General features: G+C 37.4%; 1 protein-coding gene across 6 annotated transcripts in view; it reads left to right on the top strand.

Moving 5' to 3' along the window:
* RPS6KB1 (ribosomal protein S6 kinase B1) overlaps positions 1–20,071 on the top strand; it is a 31,218-nt gene extending 11,147 nt beyond the window's left edge. For 2 of the 6 annotated variants that reach the window (XM_036756676.1, XM_036756678.1), the window contains exons 4-15: positions 39–107; positions 1,605–1,752; positions 5,409–5,466; positions 7,091–7,191; positions 9,776–9,866; positions 10,054–10,144; positions 10,719–10,826; positions 11,173–11,235; positions 11,414–11,491; positions 13,348–13,455; positions 15,565–15,677; positions 16,089–20,071. In XM_036756676.1, coding sequence (XP_036612571.1) covers positions 39–107; positions 1,605–1,752; positions 5,409–5,466; positions 7,091–7,191; positions 9,776–9,866; positions 10,054–10,144; positions 10,719–10,826; positions 11,173–11,235; positions 11,414–11,491; positions 13,348–13,455; positions 15,565–15,677; positions 16,089–16,326 — 1,266 coding nt within the window. In that variant the 3' untranslated portion in view covers positions 16,327–20,071. Of the gene's footprint in view, positions 1–38; positions 108–1,604; positions 1,753–5,408; positions 5,467–7,090; positions 7,219–9,775; positions 9,867–10,053; positions 10,149–10,718; positions 10,827–11,172; positions 11,236–11,413; positions 11,492–13,347; positions 13,456–15,564; positions 15,678–16,088 lie in introns of those variants that run through there. The other 4 variants (XM_036756675.1, XM_036756677.1, XM_036756679.1 and 1 more) reach the window with 3 other exon arrangements.
* Positions 20,072–20,164: the final 93 nt, after the last annotated feature.

The raw sequence follows: 20,164 nt of genomic DNA, 5'->3' as shown, positions 1-20,164 counted from the left end.
TTCATGATCATCTATTATGTTTAAATGTCGTTACCCAGGTTTTCCAAGTACGAAAAGTAACAGGAGCAAATACTGGGAAAATATTTGCCATGAAGGTGCTTAAAAAGGTGACTACCTTACTTTCCATATAACCTTTTTTCCTACCTTTATCAACTTCTTTGGTTGAGTGCTTTGGGAGGATGTGGTGATGGTGGTGGTTCCCCCAAAGAAGCAAACTGATTATTTGGTTTATTAAGATGTTTGTGACAGCTTGGCCTTAGCTTCTTCAACAGCTTCAACATTGAGTGCCTACCAGGGACAGTGCTTGGATCTGAAAATGCAAAGATAAAAATGACATAATACTTATCCTTCAAGGAGCTTAAAATTGTCTTGGATATGTCATTTCAGTCTTTTCATCTCCCTGTTGGCAGTGGAGTGAGGAATAAAACATATACAAGAATAAGCAGAATGCAAGGTAGTGAATGAGGTGGGCAAAGGAGGGGTCCAAAGTATTTTAGGATTATGTGAGAAAGGAAAGATCATTTGAATATTTTCAGCAGGGTTGAGAGGATGGGGGTGGAAAGGAGACAAACAGAGAAGGCTCTGTAGAGGAAGGAAAAACTAGTTTAATCTTTGAAGGAAAATGAGGATTTTGGAGAGGGAGTACATTCCAGCCATAGGAGACAGCCTGTGAAAGTGGAGTCAGGAGTGGACATTTCAAGTTTGAGAAGCAGCAGATAGTTCCAGTTTGGCTGTAATGCAGAGCATGTGAAGACAAATCATGTTGAATGAGATTGGAAAGGTAGGGACTCCCTCATGTATAGAGATGGGGGCCCTGTGTGAGTCCCCAACAAGGCTATCGCTCTTCTCGAGTTGACTTTTCTTGCCAGTACAGATGTGGACTTCTCTGTCGGCTAGCCGGGGCGTGCCGATTCCTGTCTTTAAGGCAGTGTAGAAGTAGCTCACTGGGCTGAGAGCTTACTGTTGATCTTGTCTAAGGTTTCCAAACCTTAACTACTGTCAGTAAAATAGGGCTAATATTTTCCCTCTGACCTTTCTTTTGTAACCCTTCGAGAACTAACAAAGTGTTATCAAACCTATTGAATTTTGAAATAAGACAGAAAAATTAATACTTGTCCAGGAAATATCTCAGTAGGAGTTCAGGCTTTGGTACTTGAATCACTGTTTCAGAATTAGAGGCTTATGAAAAAATATGGATCAAAATTATACCCTGCTAGATGTGTTTTTTGTCATTTCTGAGGGCCATTCTGAGAAATGTTGAAGGTAGGATAGGCTACAGACTCAATAACTATTTGCAATCACAGAGTCAGGATTGGGGATGACAAAAAAAATGCACTTGGTGGAAACAAGATGTCAGTACTTGTGGCAAGTCATCCTCACAATGCTAGTTTGAGCAGCCTAGGTGACATCATGGATCACCAACCCCAAACAAAGTATGTCCCTGGTAACAAATTAACTGCCCTGGCCTTATTATGTGTAGTATTTGCTGACTTGGGTAATATTAAAAAGCACTGCCGAATGGATTTTCCATTAAGTGTGTAGAACACAGCTATGTCTGATGTAAATGCCTAGATTGTTCTGTCATGTCATCTTTCTTCTTTTAGGCTATGATAGTAAGAAATGCAAAAGATACAGCTCATACAAAAGCAGAACGGAATATCCTCGAGGAAGTAAAGCATCCCTTCATTGTGGACTTAATTTATGCCTTTCAGACTGGTGGAAAACTCTACCTCATCCTGGAGTATCTCAGTGGTCAGTATGCACTCTTGTATTCCCTTATTCCTCATTGTTCTAGAAATTGGGTCATGAACTTTATACAAAAGGTAATATTGTTGTCCTAGTAGTATAGTTAAGCAAAAGTTATAATTTATATAAAATAGGCTTTTTCAGCCCGACCAATACTTATTAGGGACCTGCTGTTTGTGTAAGGTGTTGTGATAAGGGTTGGGAGCAGAGGTTCCCAAACTTATTTGGCCTACCACCCCCTTTAAAAAAAAATTATTCAGCGCGCCCCTGGAAATCTACTGTCTTAAACCCTTTAGCAGTTTTTTTTTTTTGAAATTTGCATCATTTCAAAACAATACAAATTTTTTTTAAATGACATATCTTAAATTTAATAATTTATTGTAAATTTGTGGGGTTTTTCCTGAATTTTTTTGAAATTTTGATAACACGATATTGCATCATGTAACCTTATAGTGTTGTATTGGAATCGAGTTACTACACACACATTCCTGTCAATGCATGCTGGACTTCCAGACAAAGCGTAACACATTCACCTGCCAACACTTGCTTGTTAAGATCTGTTGGCAGACTTGACCACTGACTGGTTATAACTTGCGTTTTGTGTTTATTTGGAAAAGAATGTAATCACTACGACTTTAATTCTGTTACACAGAAGATGAAACATACAAACGATTTTTCAGAATTTTCTTATCTTCTCTTCTTATGCTTCCACTGCCCCCTTATTTTTATTCAGTTGACACCCCCAGCTGTACTCAAGGCCACTACTGCCCCCCTGGATCATTCCAGGGTCCTCCCAGAGGGTAGCATCACCCACTTTGGGAACCTCTGTTTGGGAGTATAAAAATGATACAGTTGCTGGCCTACCAGAAATTACATGACAGATACACAGTTATCTATAATATAAGAGTCTGTTAGGGGCACAGGAGAGACTTAGACATAGTGCTTTGGGAAGTATAGAGGAGGAAAAAATCAGTTTCAGCTGGGGGATTCACAGAGGAAGTGGCACCTAACCTCAGCTTTAAAGCAAGGGAGAGAGTGAAAGGTGGAAGGGAAAAGGAAATGCCATTGTATGCATGCGAGACAGTCTGTATTAGGGAGGAGATGGTATGACAAGTTTGTGTAACAGCTACTAGTCCAATTTGGTGGGATCTTCAATCTTTACAACATAGAGGAAAAGGTCATCTACTAAAAGTGGGGGTTAAGTTGGGGGCTTAAGGAAGAGCCAGCATGAGGAATGGGATAGAGATGTTATGAAAGACAAATGAAAGGGTTTGCCATTTTGCAGTGAGGGCCTAGTTCAGCTTAGATGAAGTAAAAGTAGTGTAGCCAGTCACCATAGTTTGTGGATTCCTCCAGCAGCTTGGCTTTTGAATCAGAGCAGAGAAGATAGATGGCAGGGGTGACCCAGGGTTGAGGATTACCAGGCTCTAGGGGGTTAAGAAAAGGGTAGAGGACAGTACCTTGTTAAACTTTACATTCAGTGTAACATCTTGTCCATAACTAGCACTAGAAATTGTGAATGAAATGACACATTGACAAAAGTAGTTAGAAATTGGTTGAGTTGTTACTTTGAGCTATATTCAAAGGTAAATTTAAAGGCTAAATTACCTCAATTTTAAACTTTTTATCTTAAGTGTTTGTCTAATCTTATGCTAGTCACACAGTGGGCAATAATAAAAATTTAACCTTATGTATTGAGACTTGGGATACTTTGATACAAATAAAACAGTTAATCCTTTATAATCCTGAATTTTTTTAGAAAGCATTGAAGTATTGATAGGAATGAGTATGACCATCAGTATATTTGTCATTGGATCTGTCAGCAAGCATTTATGCAGCACCTATGATGTGCCAAGCATACATAGTGAGGCTACAGTATATTGTAGTGGATTGAGAGAGCTGGCTTTGGTGGGTGGGAGGTTTCTCCTCATCCAGGGCTTGTGACCTCTCAGTGCCCTGGGCCACTCTCTGAGTCTTGCCATCTGTATTGGTTGCTAGGGTTTCCTCATCAGAAGTGCTTCATACCAACGAAAGCACAAGTCTGTTTAAAAAAAAGAAAGAAAATGTGCAGGTGCTGGAGATACTGGTACCAAAATCAAATAGCCCTTTCCTTCAGGAACTTACATTGGATCAGGAGGGATAACATATAGGCACATATATAAATATATACCAGCGAGATACAAGATAATTTGTTGAGGAAGCTCTAGAAACTGGAGGAATCAGGAAGAGCCTAACATAGAAGGTGTTGAGCCTTGTAAAAAACTCTAAGCTAGGGATTCCAAGAAAAATCAGGTGAGGAAGTAGAACATGCAGGCATGAGGGATGGCCTGGGCAAAAACCCAGAGATAGCTAGTGGAATGCCTTTTATGAGGTACAGCAAGATCAGTTTGGCTGGAATAGAGGAAGGGGAGCGTAGTAAGGTCAAAAAAGTAATGTATGATAAAGCAGAAAAGAGCCAGGTAGTTAAGGGTTTTAAATACTAAACAGAGGAATTTATATTTGCTACTAGAGGTAATAGAGAACTTATAGAGTTTGACTGACATAGTCATACCTGTGCTTTAGGAATATCGTTTTGGCAGCTCTGGAGGATGGATTGCAAAGGAGGGAGACCGGGGATGCTGAAATAAATTAGGGAACAATTGGAATAGTTTAGGCAAGAGGTGATGAGGCCTAAACTAGGGTGGTGACCATAGGAGGAGAAAGAATGGAGGTTAAATTGGTAAGACTTGGTAACTGATTGGACATGTGGGATCAGGGAGGGTAAGGAGTTAAAGATGGAATCCAAGATTATGAACCTGGATGCCCAGGAGGAAACAGAAATCAAAAAGTTCAGAAGAGGAGTGGGTTTGGAGAAGGAGGAAGAGGCAAAAAAGATAATGGATTCAATTTTGGATGTGTCTGGGACAGACCCTTGGAGTATACTCGCATTGAATAATGTTATCTAGCAAAGGAGGTGGAGAAAGGAGTGATAAGAAGAAAACTGAGAGAGAATAGTGTCACTAAAACCCTGAAAGGAGAAAGTATCTAGGAAGTAGAACATGGATGACAGTGACATAGGCTTTAGAGAAGGAGGAAGGTGGAGAACAGGCCATCAGATATTTGGCAGTTGAGAGATAACTGCTAATTTTGGAGAGAGTGATTTCAATGGAGTGCTGAGGTTGGAAGCCAGATTGTAAGGAGTTAAGAAGTGAGATAAAATGAGGGATTTGAGTATAAGACAGACTTATGCCTGTTCTTTGCTGTGGGACATTTACTTCAAGTACCATCCTCCCCTAGGCAAAAATGTGCCTTTTTCCATATAGCTGTTTGTTTACTTCCAGAGGGTCCCTTCCAGCTTTCCTTTAGGCCTAGCCTGTGGGTCGGTTTCTGTGGGGAATTTTTCTTATATGGGCCCAGAAGATGTAGGCATTTAGTAATTGGTATGGCCAGTTTAAGTATATGCTAGCACATGTCTTAAGGATAAATTTTACTGAGGTTTAAATATAAGGTGTTATTTTATCTGAAATCTTCACAAATATGTAATTCATAAATATTATATTAATATATTAAACCTAGGATTTCAAGTCAGATCTTCATTATAGTTTTGAAACTCAGAATACTGAGTTTAAAAAGAAAGGCCAGAAATGGAGATTATTTCTAATGTCTTTTTCAACCTTCCGCAGGAGGAGAATTATTTATGCAGTTAGAAAGAGAGGGAATATTTATGGAAGATACAGCTTGGTAAGTACTGTTTTGGTGGCTTCATAGTTTTAGATAATTCATAAAATTAAAAAATAGGATCCCATTCTCCTTATGGACCACAGAATAGGATCCCATTCTCATTATGGACCACAGAATGTGCAGAGGTTCTTCACATATGAATTCTTCACTAGCAAATTTGAAGCTATGTTGTTTTTGAAGATCTTACCATTTCTTTACCTGTACCCCACACCCTGGGAGGGGGCTTCTCATGCCTGTGCTTCATTCTTGCTGGGGCTTTCCTTAGTGAGCCACCAGCCTCTTTCCTGGGTAAGTATACGTGTGTGTGTGTGTGTGTGTGTGTGTGTGTGTGTGTGTGTGTGTGTGTAAGAGAGAGAATGAGAGACAGAGAGAGGGTGTGTGTGTATGTATGCATGTATGTATGTATAAAAGGAAGGAACATGTCAGAAATCTCCTTTTTCAGAAATCTTCTTCATGGGTTCGCTGTGGCCAGGCAACACTACCTCCAGCCACACAGACTTTTTAGCAAACCTTATGTATGAATTGCTATGGCTGAAAAAATCATTATTTAGTGACCAACTTTCTGAAAGTGAGCCTCTGAATTTATCTGGCTGATCCTCAGATGAAAGACACACAGTCTATCATTACAGCCATACTTGAAGCCTTTCCAGCACCTTCTGCCTTTGATAGCCTATGGTCCCCTCCACACAGGAGGAGGTATCAAGTTGGTACTTGGGTAAAGTAGGTCTTAATACTATATTGTACATTGAAAAGTTGGACATCCTCTAACGAAGTTACCATGTTAGGTAATAGTGATTGTTTATCCTACATATTAATTGAATGAGAAACAAAACTTAAATGTCTAGCTTTAATCACCAAACTGCATTCCATTATTAATTTCAGGCTTTTTTTAATAGAAGCTGCATTTAAGAGCCTTAGGGATGAAATTCCATAAGAGAACTTTCTGAGTCCTGTTGGAGTCTGTTGGTGGTCTTGGGGGCTATTAAAATGCCTCAGTCTTCCAAGACATACCCTGCAGGATTAACAGCATTATGCTGCAGCCAGCCAGTGCCTTGTGCTTTTCCAGTCCAGAGAGGGTTGACTCAGCCCTTTATTCCTTGGAGGTAGATGAATTTAAGTATTATCCATCGTACAGTTTGTGGGTTGGCTCCAAATGGACCTTGACTTAGTAGATGTGCACGTGAATAGAGCAAAGGATGAGCAGGAGAAAGCAGGGCTTCTTCAAACTAGGATGTTTGATTTGTGAGATAAACAAAACTCTTTGTGGGATTTTTTATTTAGGTATGAATGGGTAAGGGGAAATTTGCTTTCAACTGAATGTTTATTACAAGCAAAACAAAACTTGACCATTGAGAGAGAGGTTGCACTGCTTGAGACTTTTGAAATTGTAGTGGTATCCTAAAACAAGTTAACACTTGATAGTTTTACTTTGTTATACCCTTTAGCAACCCCCCCCCCCAAAAAAACCCCAAACTAGGTTATTTTTATATTTTCCCTAATAATTTACTCTTCTGTATATCCCATGTTTCTTTTAAGGAATTGTTACATATTTAACTGTTTTCAGTATATGAGTTGATTTTTGGACCGTCTAGTATTTTTAATTATGTCATCACTTTTGTTCCAGCTTTTACTTGGCAGAAATCTCCATGGCTTTGGGGCATTTACATCAAAAAGGGATCATCTACAGGGACCTGAAGCCGGAAAATATCATGCTTAATCACCAAGGTGGAGATAACAGTAAACAATTCTATAGTAAATAATCATCTTAAAATCCTCTCTGTAGGCCACGACCATTTTTTAAGTCCCTGCATTCATTGTGCTAAAATTCTTCTCTCCAAATTCAAAGCACCAAGATACTTGGTGACATTTAATTATTTAGTTACCTTTTGGCTGATGAGAATGAGAGTTCAACATTCCTAGTCAGGGCAGTGATTTCCTTTAATGACACTTAAAGAAATGTTATTATTTCCCTTGCCTTTATTTCATCTCTCCATCACCAGAAGATTCTTAATACGTAGCCATATTGTGAATAGGGAACCAAAAATCAAACCCAAAGACTAATTTCTTTTTCTCCCCCCCCCCTTTTTTTTTTGAGGCAGTTCGGCTTAAGTGACTTGCCTAGGGTCACACAGCTAGTAAGTGATGGAGGCCGAATTTGAACTCAGGTCCTTCTGACTCCAGGACCAGTGCTCTATTCACTTCACCACCTAGCTGTCCCTTTTTTTCTTTTAAATTATCACACAGTTCTAGTTTAAAAGAAAAATCCTGTATAAATTGGGACATATTTGATGAGTTGAAATGAACCTTAACAAGTACTGATAGTTTTACTTTCTACCATGAATTGTTTGAAGCATTATTGCCTGGAACAGAAATTTGAATCAAACAGAAAATTTATTATAGCTCTGGAAAAAAAAAAATTTAGTGGCACTCCTCAGGTTTCCCACTCTTTGGCTGGCTAAAGTCAAGATAAAGGCAAATGTGCTGTTGCAGACAGATGGCTCCCAGAATGACCTCAGAGGTGACCAGTCCAACTTTTACCTGAACAAGAATCCTCCCCCCCACAACATACCTGTCTAATGAGGCTTTCTTATATATTACATTTTCCTTTATGTTCCTTAAATCCATACTGGCTGACCCTTATATTTTGGACTATAGTTGATTTAAAAAAAAAAATTTTTTCAGAAACTAACATTTGAGATTCCTATCATTAGTCATGAGCACCTTTGTTCATATCTAGAACCTCCAATCTGGTCACCCCAATTTCTGGAAATGTCTGTGTTCTTAAAAGGATCTGTCCTTTCCTTCTCCATTTCATGTGCAAGATTGTTTTTAAGTTTCAGCTTTATGAATAGTCCCTCCAAAACTATGTTACTGAAGAGAAACTCTAGAATGAATACACTAGATTGACTTTTCTTTGGGGGGGGAGGGAAGGGGAGAAGGCAAGGCAATTGGGGTTAAGTGATTTGCCTAAGGTCACACAGCTAGTGTATCAAGTGTCTGAGGCTGGATTTGAACTCAAGTCCTCCTGACTCCAGGGCCAGTGTTCCACTCACTGTGCCACCTAGCTGCCCCTAGATTGACTTTTGATACAGGATTGGGGGATGGAGAGGGAGAGGGAGGCATGGGACACCAAATGTGTAGTTGCTATTACTATGTTCCTATGGAAACTAGGTATCCTGAAGTATCCATAACTTGTGTTAGTTAGCTGAACAGGAAATGCAATAAAGTTACTGCTTGGATACTGAGGTCAGAATCATAATTAAAGAACGAACCATGTGCCTTTCTAAAAAGACATTTGCTTTTCAAACATTTGAAATGTTCTGTGGATTTCTTCACTGTATCTGTTGGGCATGAGATCTGTTGCCTATTTGTATTTCAGTTCCTGTTTATTTTTCTGTGTGTATGTATCTGTATTTAAGCCATGGTTCTGAATTCTGAGGCAGATGATAACATTAGAATAACCAGTTAGGTTAATCTCCTTTTGATGTTAATCCCCACATCATGTTGATAAGGTACGTCATTTCTCTTACTTTTGAGTATATGGTGAATTCACATACAGAGATCAGGAGGCCTAGTGCCTTAGTTGTGTTTTTGCCCAGTCATGTCTGAGGAATAAATAGGAAGGCAGCTAGAATAGCTTACATCTAACGATGTAAGTAAAGGAAAGCCTGAGATGAAAGTGCTCTTTAGTGTGAGATCTTTTTCTGGTTCTCAGCGTCTCTTAGCACTCCATAGCAGTTTCATTTATCTCCACTGATGAGCAGATGACAAGATAAGCTAAATCTGTTTGTTGCCATAAGTAAGGCATTTATAAGCTTTTGAGTCACAATTCTTTGTCTTTCAACTATAAGTTATTTATATATTACTGCATTGCTGTGTAATAGAGGCTGGAAATTTGCATCAATCTTTATATGTGAACTAGATTCCCAGACCCTTAACCAGTTAACAAGAAGTATTTTCAACCTAGGATGGTACCTTCAATGGATGATAATGTATTCTAGGTGAGTTCATAATGGGAGCCATGCATGGATATCTACTCCTTCCTGACCAATTATTCCCTGACTCCACCTTGGTAGCAGAGAATGTCTGCTTGCCTTATCTCATATTTTGACATTCCAATTTTATGAGTGTATGTAAGATTGAGTTAAATTCATAATACCTGCTTTTTACTGGATGCTTAGAAATAGTTTGAAGAAAAAGTTAAACATAGGAGTCACCTAAACATATTGCTTCTGTGTGATATGTTTGTTTTCTCTTTTACACATACTTACAGTTCTCAGAATAACCCTGCTGTCATCTTTCATTTCAGGTCATGTGAAATTGACGGACTTTGGACTATGCAAAGAATCCATTCATGATGGAACAGTCACACACACGTTCTGTGGAACAATAGAATACATGTGAGCTGCATGTTAAAATCAATATAACTGTGGTCTGGGGGTAATAGCTAAATTTTTCCTGCTTCAAGTAATAGTTGACAATATTTACTTAGTGGAATTGTTTATTTCAAATAGTTTTTTTTAAATGCTAATTAACTTGAAGGATGTCCTAACAAGTGTTTTAGGTGGATTCTTTTTTTCATTGTAGGGCTCCTGAAATCTTGATGAGAAGTGGCCATAATCGTGCTGTGGACTGGTGGAGTTTGGGGGCATTAATGTATGACATGCTGACTGGAGCAGTAGGTGCACAGTTAAAGACTGCATGCTTTTCAATTCATGGCGGATAGTTGTTGAATCACAGTCATGGACCATCTGTGGAGAGCAAGCATACTGCTTAGATAGAAGTTACTAATATAGTGTGGTTTTTAAGCTATTTTCAAAGCAAGTTCTCAGAGATCTGTTAGAAGTAACCTTTGTACTTGTAGAGCCCTTACACTTTTTAAAGTTTTTATCTCTGTTTCCTCATTTGATTCTTAGAAACACCTTGTGAAATTTACAGGGATAGATGAAGAAACAGGCTAAGAGCTTAAGTGACTTGTCCAAAACTATCTAGCAAGTTAATGACAGAGCCTGAGCTAAGGATCTAGGTCTGCTTAGTCTAGTGAGCTTTATGCTCTAACATAGCATCTTTATAATCTACATATATTTAGCACTTAGCTTATTTCTCAGCATGAAAACTGATGTTTTCATGCATAATATAGAATAATTAACTAAATTGGAGATAAAACAGTTTGTAAAACAATTTTTAAAAATCCCTTATAAGGACTTTTTGTTTTTTGTTTTTTAACCCTGATCTTCTTTTCCTCCTTTTAGCCCCCATTTACTGGGGAGAACAGAAAGAAGACCATTGACAAAATCCTCAAATGTAAACTTAATTTGCCTCCCTACCTCACACAAGAAGCCAGAGATCTGCTTAAAAAGGTAGGTTTTCTTCAAATATACACATACATATACATTCTTACACAAGCATGAACACAAAAGATGTCTAGCTTGAGACAGACAAGTAGGATTAAACTTTAATCCGTTTTAACTGGTGTGTAATAGATATTTTGAGAATTGAAATGGTCATGGAGATTGAACTAATAGCTGTGCTTTTCTTGAAGGTAAAATCCAGATGTATTTGATCAAAATCTTGGGTTTTTTTCCCCCAATAATATCCAGGAGAAATTACTGAAAAATAGATATTATAACTTTAATAAATAACTTTGAACAAGTGTTCCTAAGAATTATCTGTTTTAAATCAGTCGTCTTTTTATTCCCCTCAAAGCTGCTAAAGAGAAATGCTGCTTCGCGTCTTGGAGCTGGTCCTGGGGATGCTGGAGAAGTTCAGGTAAGAATTGGCACCTTCTATTCTCGTTGGTTTTTTTAAATAGAAGATGCTTTTTATTTTAAAGTGAGGAATGTAGATATGTTGACCATGCTTGGAAGGCTAAATCATATAGAGAGTTGTAAGTCTTATTGGACCTGTGTAGGCTGTCCCTAGTCAGTTATTTTTCTGTTTTTCTTAGGCTCATCCTTTCTTCAGACACATTAACTGGGAAGAACTTCTGGCTCGGAAGGTGGAGCCCCCCTTTAAACCTCTTTTGGTATGTCATATATTAAAAACACTTCTGAGAGTCTGGCCCCCATTTTTGTTGAAAAGAGTAGTGCTTTTCCAAAATCTAATAACTTGTCAATTCCTGTTTTTATCATGTTATTAACTCTAGACAGATTTGTCTTATTCTTTCCTCTCTTGAGAAATGTCTTTTTGTGAGGTCTTTTAAAGAAACTAGTTCCAGTAGTGAATGCTTTCTGTATGTATGATAAATATTGCTTAGAAACTTTAAGTGACCAATTCAGGATATTGAAAAGTTTTACCTTGTTTTTCAAAGCCTTTTTCAGTCTTAATCACTGACAGCTTCTTCCCCGCCCCCCATAAGTAATGAGCAGATGAATTAGTATGCATCAGGGCTTTTACTGTCATGTTTTTTTTCCTTTAATCTAGAAACTGGGTGGAATTCAAAGATAGAGTACAAATTGGCCTATTTCAAATGAATTATCTTGGATTTTCCTTCCACCCACAAGGAAATTTTGTAAAGCTAGCACTATATAACCTGTTTAAAAAATTATTTATTTTTGCAATAGCCAGCTCCTTGTAAGAATCTAGTCAGGGCTGTTGGATATACTTGGGAGTGATTAGGTGGTAGGGTTAAATGTATTCACTCAAAGCAGACTCTGTACTTATTACTTGGGAAATTTAAAGGTAAATGAAGATAGATAGGAAGTCAAGAGAATGATATGTTCTAGTCCTTGTTCTGCCACGGATTTCTTGTGTGACTTTGACGAGTCACTTTGAATCTTGGCTTCTTCATCTGTCAGATGACAGATTTGGACTAGATGACCTAAAATGACTTCTAGCTTCTAGCCCTACGAGGTTTATCATCAGTTTATGCCAATAATTAACTATTACTGTTGAGGATATCACCATGGTCTCAGTCATCCAAGCCCACAACCTTGATGTCATCTTCTGCTCCTCTCTCACATTCACTTCACATATCCAGTCTGTTGCCTTGCTCTACTCAAAAAACCACCACCCTAATTCAGCCCTCATCACCTCTTACCTGGACTATTGCAATAGCCTCTTAATTAGTCACCCTTCCATAAATCTTCCCCCACACTAATCTGTCCTTCACTCAGCCATGAAAGTGTTCCTAAAGAACAGGCTAGCCATGTTGGCTCCTTAATAAACTCCAGTAGCTCCCTTCTATCTCCAGGATCAAGTGCTCCTCACCCCACCCCCTTCTCCCTTCCCCTTCCAACTCTCCTCCCCTGTATCATCCCTCATGGGTGTATGGGGGTGTGTGTGTCTGTGTGTCTGTCTGTCTGTCTTATTAGTAATGTTAACAGTTATGACCTCTTTTCAACCCCATTGTTTAACAAGTGCCTTGGTACTCAGGAAATGATTTAATGAATGCTTACTGACTGACTTTAATAAATTTAGATGACTCTCATATCTGTTTTTAAGAGCTTCAGTCAGAGTGTCTGTGGTTAAATAATTCATTTCATTAAACTTGTTGAGCACTTGCCATGTGTAAAATACTATGCTTAGGTCGTAGGGATACAAAGATAGAAAAACAAAACATTCCTTTGTCTTCAAGGAGAATACATTCTATTGGAATATGAAATACAAGGTTCTAAGAAGTGTCAACCATATAATAGACCTTTTACTAATTTATAGTTTTTAAAAGCATGTTAAAATTTTAAAAGCATATTTAAAATATTTTGTGGGTTTTTATTCTTGTTATTCAGCCTCTACTTTCAATGTCAGTGTTTTGTTAATAACCAGCAAGTTCTAGGATTTTATTAAAGTCAAAAGGTGTGGTATAAGCCTCGTTTAGAAGCCTCACAGATGTATACAAAATATTTTGATATGTAGCCTATTTGCCATTTTGTTTTTGTAAAGCAATCTGAAGAGGATGTGAGCCAGTTTGATTCAAAGTTTACACGTCAGACACCTGTTGACAGCCCAGATGACTCAACTCTCAGTGAAAGTGCCAACCAGGTCTTTCTGGTAAGATAGGATTTTCATGCATCTCTGGGAAATGCAAAGATAAGAGTGCCCCTCAACAAGAGAAGTCAATTTGGGATGGTTTTCTTGCTTTACAACTCATGTAAAGCATTTGAGAGATTCTTTTCAGAAAGTTTCCCCATGATAGTGTATTTGGACCCAGAAAATTGGTCCTTAGTTCAGTACTACACATAATAGATGTGAGAGTTTAAAAACCACTGGGCCCCCAGCATACTTTTCATGGCTATCCTATCACCTTGCTTCTACCTGGAGAGTGAAGATGATATACTGCTTGGGAAGTAGAGAATACCATTTTGCAGCTTCCCGTTTGTGGGTGGGAGGAGGGGATAGTGATCTTTAGAGAAAAAGGGATCCATTAAAACCTCATATACATAACACTTGAATACCAGAAACAGACCACACTTGTATCCTTTATTTGCTTAGAGGATCTTGACATTTTTGAAGATCTATCTCAAATAACATGTATTCACTTACCATATTTTAACTACATTTCTTCATTATCTGGGGCGGGGTGGGGGGACAAATAGAAAATTAGGAAGGGTTTTTAAAAAATTAGTGCTAGGTCTGGTGTGGTGCTGAGTTCTCTGAATTTCACCAGAAAGTATAGTTAAACAAAAGGGTACCTTTTAGGAAATGAATATCACTTAGGCACTACTTTTTTCTTTTACTTGCTACCAAAAATGAAAGTGCTTCATTTGCTTCTTAGAAATGGGCTTAGCCAAAGAACCTTTCCCTTCAGTGGTTCAGGACAGTGTTTCAACTAGTAGTTTTCAGTAGATAGCATCTGAAAGTATTTTGTTCAAGGATGGGAAAAATCAAAAGTGGTTAAAGTGAATTTCACACAGGTTACATTAGTCTGGCTGAGATCTTTATTTCCTCTCCAATAGTAAAATTTTTAATTACTGAATTCAATCCATTTCAATGGAAATTTATTACTGTATTGCCTAACTCTTTATCATTACACTTACTTTTTTTTCTTGTACTTGATATTAATGGACCAAATCTTTTAAAGTTTGTTATATTGCCCTTGGACCTTTGTGCCTAAAGTGTTCCTCTTACTTATCCAGAGGTCAGCCTTCGAGCAATCTCAAGCCTCTGGGACACAGCCCCAAACCTGGAAGTATGAGGAAAAAGGCCTTTGAGCTGCAGAAGTAGTGGTCGCAAAGCACTTCCACTAAAAACGTCATGTACTTTGTCTTACTTTTAGTAAGGCCTTATGATATTTAACACATAATTCTCAACCAGCTTGATTATCTGGTTTCCCAGCCTACAGCAGATTAGAAGCAGCAATTTAGAAGTGGGATGGAGGTGGGGCTGTTAACTGCTGTCTCAGTGTGCCTGCCTGAGAAGTGACAGTCTGACAGTGAGGTAAGAGACAGAAAAACTAAAAAGACGACACAGAACTCTGTATTATTATGTACTACAACAGTAACTGTTCATAGTGATGACCTGAAGTCATCAAGAAAAAGCTAAATTGTGTTTGTCCTTGGTTTAAGAAGGCAGGCAAGTGTACAACAAATAAATTTTAGAAAGATTTCCATTTAAGTTATTTTACATTTTGGCACTTGAATGGGTAAGTTTCACTTAAATCTAGCAAACCTCATTTATGTGAAACTTCATTCTGTGATACCAGATGAAGCAGATGCATGTGTTGTGATCCAGGGCTTACAAGTCATAACATTGTTGATGTCTTTCACTTGCCCATGAGAAATTGTTCAGTGTATTGGTTTAAATTCCTATAAAAATACTTTTGAGTGGAAACATGAATATTGTTTACATCTTTCTCAGTGCTTAACCATGCTGTAGATTCTACATTGTAGAATACATATTTTCTTTGCTTTTCTGCCCCTTGAGGCACAATGGGGTTTTTGTTTTCTGGTATGTAAGAAACCTGATAAGGTTTCTACTGAGGCATGTGTTTAGGGAGAGGTCTGGGAGGAGGTTGGAAAGTTTGAAAATAGGATCTAGAAAGGGTGGGAGAGTACATATATAGACTGGTGATTTTGATACACTTGTGTTTGGTATGTCAGATTAAATAGTTAAGTTTTCTTAATGTGCATGTTGTCACAGGACTGTTGCTGTGTTTTTCAGGGTTTTACATATGTGGCTCCATCTGTACTTGAAAGCGTGAAAGAAAAATTTTCATTTGAACCAAAAATCCGATCACCTCGAAGATTTATCGGCAGCCCTCGGACGCCTGTCAGGTATTTGCCAGCATAGTACAGTACAGTATTCTGGCCTGTTTCTCCATAGAAGAGGTAGATGGGCTTTCACATTGTCATTTTAATATTAACTGATGGTTGTAGTGCTTTAAAGTTTGCAAGCTTCTCATTTTCTGCTCTTTCCTTTCACTCAGTTGATTTAATGCAGCATTTTCTGTTCCTCATACTGCAAGTGATTAGTGGTACATTTACCCTTGCTGCATAAAAGCCAGTTTTGCTATATAATGCATCAAAAGGAATGGCCTTAGTCTTATTTTCTACATGTGGTGCTAATACATAAAACAATAAAACACAGGTCCTTGAATGCCATCTTATTCGTTTTAATGTAAATTATTTAGGATTGATGTTACCCTTGAGACAGCTACTAAGTGCTATTTCTACCTTGTCTTAAAGCCCAGTCAAATTTTCTCCTGGGGATTTCTGGGGAAGAGGTGCTTCAGCCAGTGCAGCAACTACTCAGACACCTGTGGATTATCCCATGGAAACGAGTGGAATAGAACAAATGGATGTGACGGTGAGTGGAGAAGCATCAGCACCACTTCCAATCCGACAGCCTAACTCTGGGCCATATAAAAAACAAGCTTTTCCTATGATCTCCAAACGGCCAGAACACTTGCGTATGAATCTATGACAGCAACATTTTCAACAAATTTCAGGCAAAAAAACAATGGGACGTGAACATCCTACAAGCTGAAAAATATGAGGGCTCAAAGGGTGACAGCTTCAGAGGGCCAGTGTCATATTGCACAGGACAGTTTGGAAAGAGGAAAAACAAACATGGGTGTTTCTTTTCTTTTTTTTAAAAATCAATCAATGGTGCAAAAAGACTTAAGAAAAATAGTATTGCCGAACTTTAGGCACATCAGTTAACTGATTCCCAGTGACATCTTCTCACCTTATCAAGGATTTTCATGTTGATGGCTTCAAACTGACAGTATTAAGGGTAGGATGTTGCCTCAGAATCACTGTTGTCATGATTGTGTCAAGAAAGGTTAACGCTTTCATTGGGCAAAGTATGAAATACCTATACTTGCAAATGAGGACAAATTAGCATGCAAGCTTGGTCAAACTTTTTTCCAGCAGCGTGGAATCAAAGATAAGAGATACAATTTAACAATTGATGTTTTACGTGCAAAAACTTAATGAATCTTTTTTTTATATAAATATATATTTTTCAAATAGATTTTTGATTCAGCTCATTATGGAAAAGCATCCCAAACTTTAAAATGCAAAATGATTGGTTGGTGTGAAGAAAGCCAGACTACTTCTGTTTCTTCTTTTGGTGAAAGAATAAAATGGTAAATGAATCATTGTTAACTACAGCTTTGGCTCGTTGGAAGGATTGGGGGTGAGCTTAAGGTTTTCTTAGCGCACTATTCATAATCCTAGGAGAAATGGATCCATGCAGCCATTTCCACTGGCAGTTTTGCTGTGTTCTAAGCTTAACTGGAAACCATGGGATAGACATAAACTCAATGTCCTATATTTCATCCTTATCCTCGGCCTGCATTTCGCTGGAAAAAAAAATTGCCACCTAGTCTTATACCAATATTTGGTTCAGAACACTATATGTGGTCAGTCTGTGGTGCCCTAACAAGAGTCTGGATAAAAATAAGGGCAGGCAGAGTCAGGGAAGATGGGACTGGGGATACTTCGGGAATGAGTTTGCTCTCCAGGTTTTAGGTAATCTCATTACAGCTAACTGGTAAGATCTTAAAATTTTTATTTCTTTTACTGTGTATGGTGTTTACCCTCCATTTCCATTTTTCCTCAACAGTTTAAAAAGGGTGGAAAAAAGTATGCTTTTTTCCTGTGTTGGGGCTTAAGCATTTTCTGATTGTAAAAGTATTAGATGGCCTTTTAATGAATGTCTTCCACAGTAAGAGACCTTAGTGGCTTATTAGGAAACATGTTACAAAGATGCTGGTTTTTTAAATTGTCATAAATTCTGTACTTACAGGTACAAAGGATAAAAATAAAGGTAACTTTAATACCTTACTTAAATATGTCCTGCCTTAAAGAAAGCATTTCCATGATTTTTAGTTGGTTTCATGAAAGGGTTAATATCAGCAAAGCTTTATAAGAGTGTGTGCTCAGGTGCATACTGGTATAAGATGATCCATGCAACTGCAGTTTTGTCTTGTCACTCTTTTGTCATGTCTAGTTGTTAGTCCATGATTGTGCAAAGTCAACTTATGATATCACAACCATGAGAATTTTTTTTAAAAAAATAGACACTGCTCATGCCAAACCTTTTTGAGCCATAGGATCCAAGCCATAAAATTCTTTATGCATGTTGAATCCAGTCGGTAAAAGGCAAGATTTGCTTTGTTTAAATTCAGTAACTCAAGGTGAAATCCTGCCACTGTATCCAAAAGTGGATTTAAAAGTAATTTTTTCCCAGTTTTGGCAGTAACTGAAATGACTGCTAGTTCCACTTTGAAGATGCTTTTTGGATTTGGAAAAAAAATTTTTTTTCTTTAAAGTTTTTGTATTGCAGCTGGTATTTTTTAAGAACTTCAGTATTGCTCTTGATGGACAGTAATAGTTTAAGAGAGAAATTCAGCTTCAGTGGCAACACCTTTGTTTTTTGGTTAATTTGTGGCATTTGGCAAAAATGTAGAACTCAGTGATGGTCATATGTGTTGGCAGATGGGTTTTATTTTGAGCTTTTGACATTTTTTTGCTTGTACCTAAGCGTATGAACATACTGTCATGTACTTGACCAAATTCCAGTAATGTTTTTCCACCAAAATTCTCCTTCAGTCCTACTTACTAAGAACATTTGCACTGTGATTGGCTAGCTATAACCATTCTATTCATAATTTATCTTTTTAAAATTAGTACTAGTGACACTAATGGCAACCTATTTTTTCTGGTCACACAAGTAGGTTAACTATATATCCGTGTGTGTGTGTGTGTGTGTGTGTGTGTGTGTGTCCAGCTTAATGGCCATTAAAAGTGAACTTGACTTCCATGATGTCACATGCTAAGAAATCATACTTCATGATGGATATCCCTGACATGACTGTGAAAACATTGGTGTCACAGACAGCAAGCACACACCTATGCAATATGGCTTATCCTATTCAATTCAACATCCATTTAAAAAGCATTTGTTGAATTGAATCCTATATTTATTTGTAAAAATTCAAATGTAGTTTAAAGCCTAGTGTCATTACTAGTCTTAAATTTTCTAGGAGGAGCTTTAATCTTCGTTTATGATTATTTCAGGTAAGTGCTAGTATGTAGAAGAGCTTATCAGAGCTTTCTTTTGTTCGTTTAAAATTTTATTTTAAAAAGGCAAAATTATATAATTTTTTTATTTAAGTTTTTTTTTAACCACAGTGTAATCACTGAACTTCATGTGCTGATTTGATTTTATAGGATTTAGTGTGTCATAGCTTTATTAATCTCAGCAGTTTACAAACCCTACTTTAACTATGTAAAGTATTAAATCTTTAACTTGTACCAGAATTTTTTAGGAAAAAAATGACTAAGATTTTTAGAAAGTATCCATTCCTTTCCCTTTCTAATTCCTTACAATTAAGCTAATTTAAATCCTTATAAGTTGTTGGTGTCTTCCCCCCTTACCCCCAATTCTATTTTTTGATGTAGACATAACTGGGGTAAGATGCATGTTTGGTATGCCACAATGTCAACTTTTATTAAATTTGGGTAATACATGGTTACATCCTGAAAGGAATTCATGTACAGAGAGATGGTGAAGCTACAAACTTCATGTTTAACACAGGACACAGTATTTAGGGAACTTGTAGTTATGTGGTCACTAGTTAAGATTTATTTATATAGCCCTAAGGGTTATTTATAATAAGAAACACTGAGTTTATGAAGGATGGGCTCTTTGATGCCATATTGAAAATAGTGAATTTTTTTTTTACTTAAACTCAAGGAGTGGGGGGAGGTGGGAAAAGGGTGGTGGTGAAGAACAACCATTGAAGTCCAAATTTCCTTTTCCATTAGCAGTAGTTGCTAGCAGTCTGGAAAAAGACAAATATATACTAAAGTATTTGGATCCATATGTCTCTTGTTGGGAAAGAATATGCAGAACTGTTCATTTGTCTTAATTCATAATATAACAGCACAAGATTTGTCTTAAAGGGATATGGTTGTTACATCTAAGGGGGATGGTTCACCTGTGTTATGTTTGCTCTTTACAATGGTTCTTTTTTTCTGCTATCCCAAGTTGGCTTTGCATCCATCTATCAGAATAAATTATTCAGCTGCCTTATTAGGAGTGGTATGAGGGTAACACCTTTTCTGCTTTTCATCTTGTATTTAGTTTACTGTAATAAAATATACTTTATTTCAGAATGAATGGATGTAAATAGCAATTAAATGCAAATTTGAATGAACATGAACTAGAAGTCATTTTATTTATTGTTCTAAGTCTAGTTAGAAATAATTAGAATGTATTCAAGTTGGAAAAATATGGTTAATATATAAGC

This window comes from Trichosurus vulpecula, chromosome 4 (genome assembly GCF_011100635.1).
Source record: "Trichosurus vulpecula isolate mTriVul1 chromosome 4, mTriVul1.pri, whole genome shotgun sequence".
NCBI lineage: Eukaryota > Metazoa > Chordata > Mammalia > Diprotodontia > Phalangeridae > Trichosurus > Trichosurus vulpecula.
The sequence above is the reverse complement of the archived record's forward strand: the minus strand, read 5'-3'. Positions and strand labels throughout refer to the sequence as shown.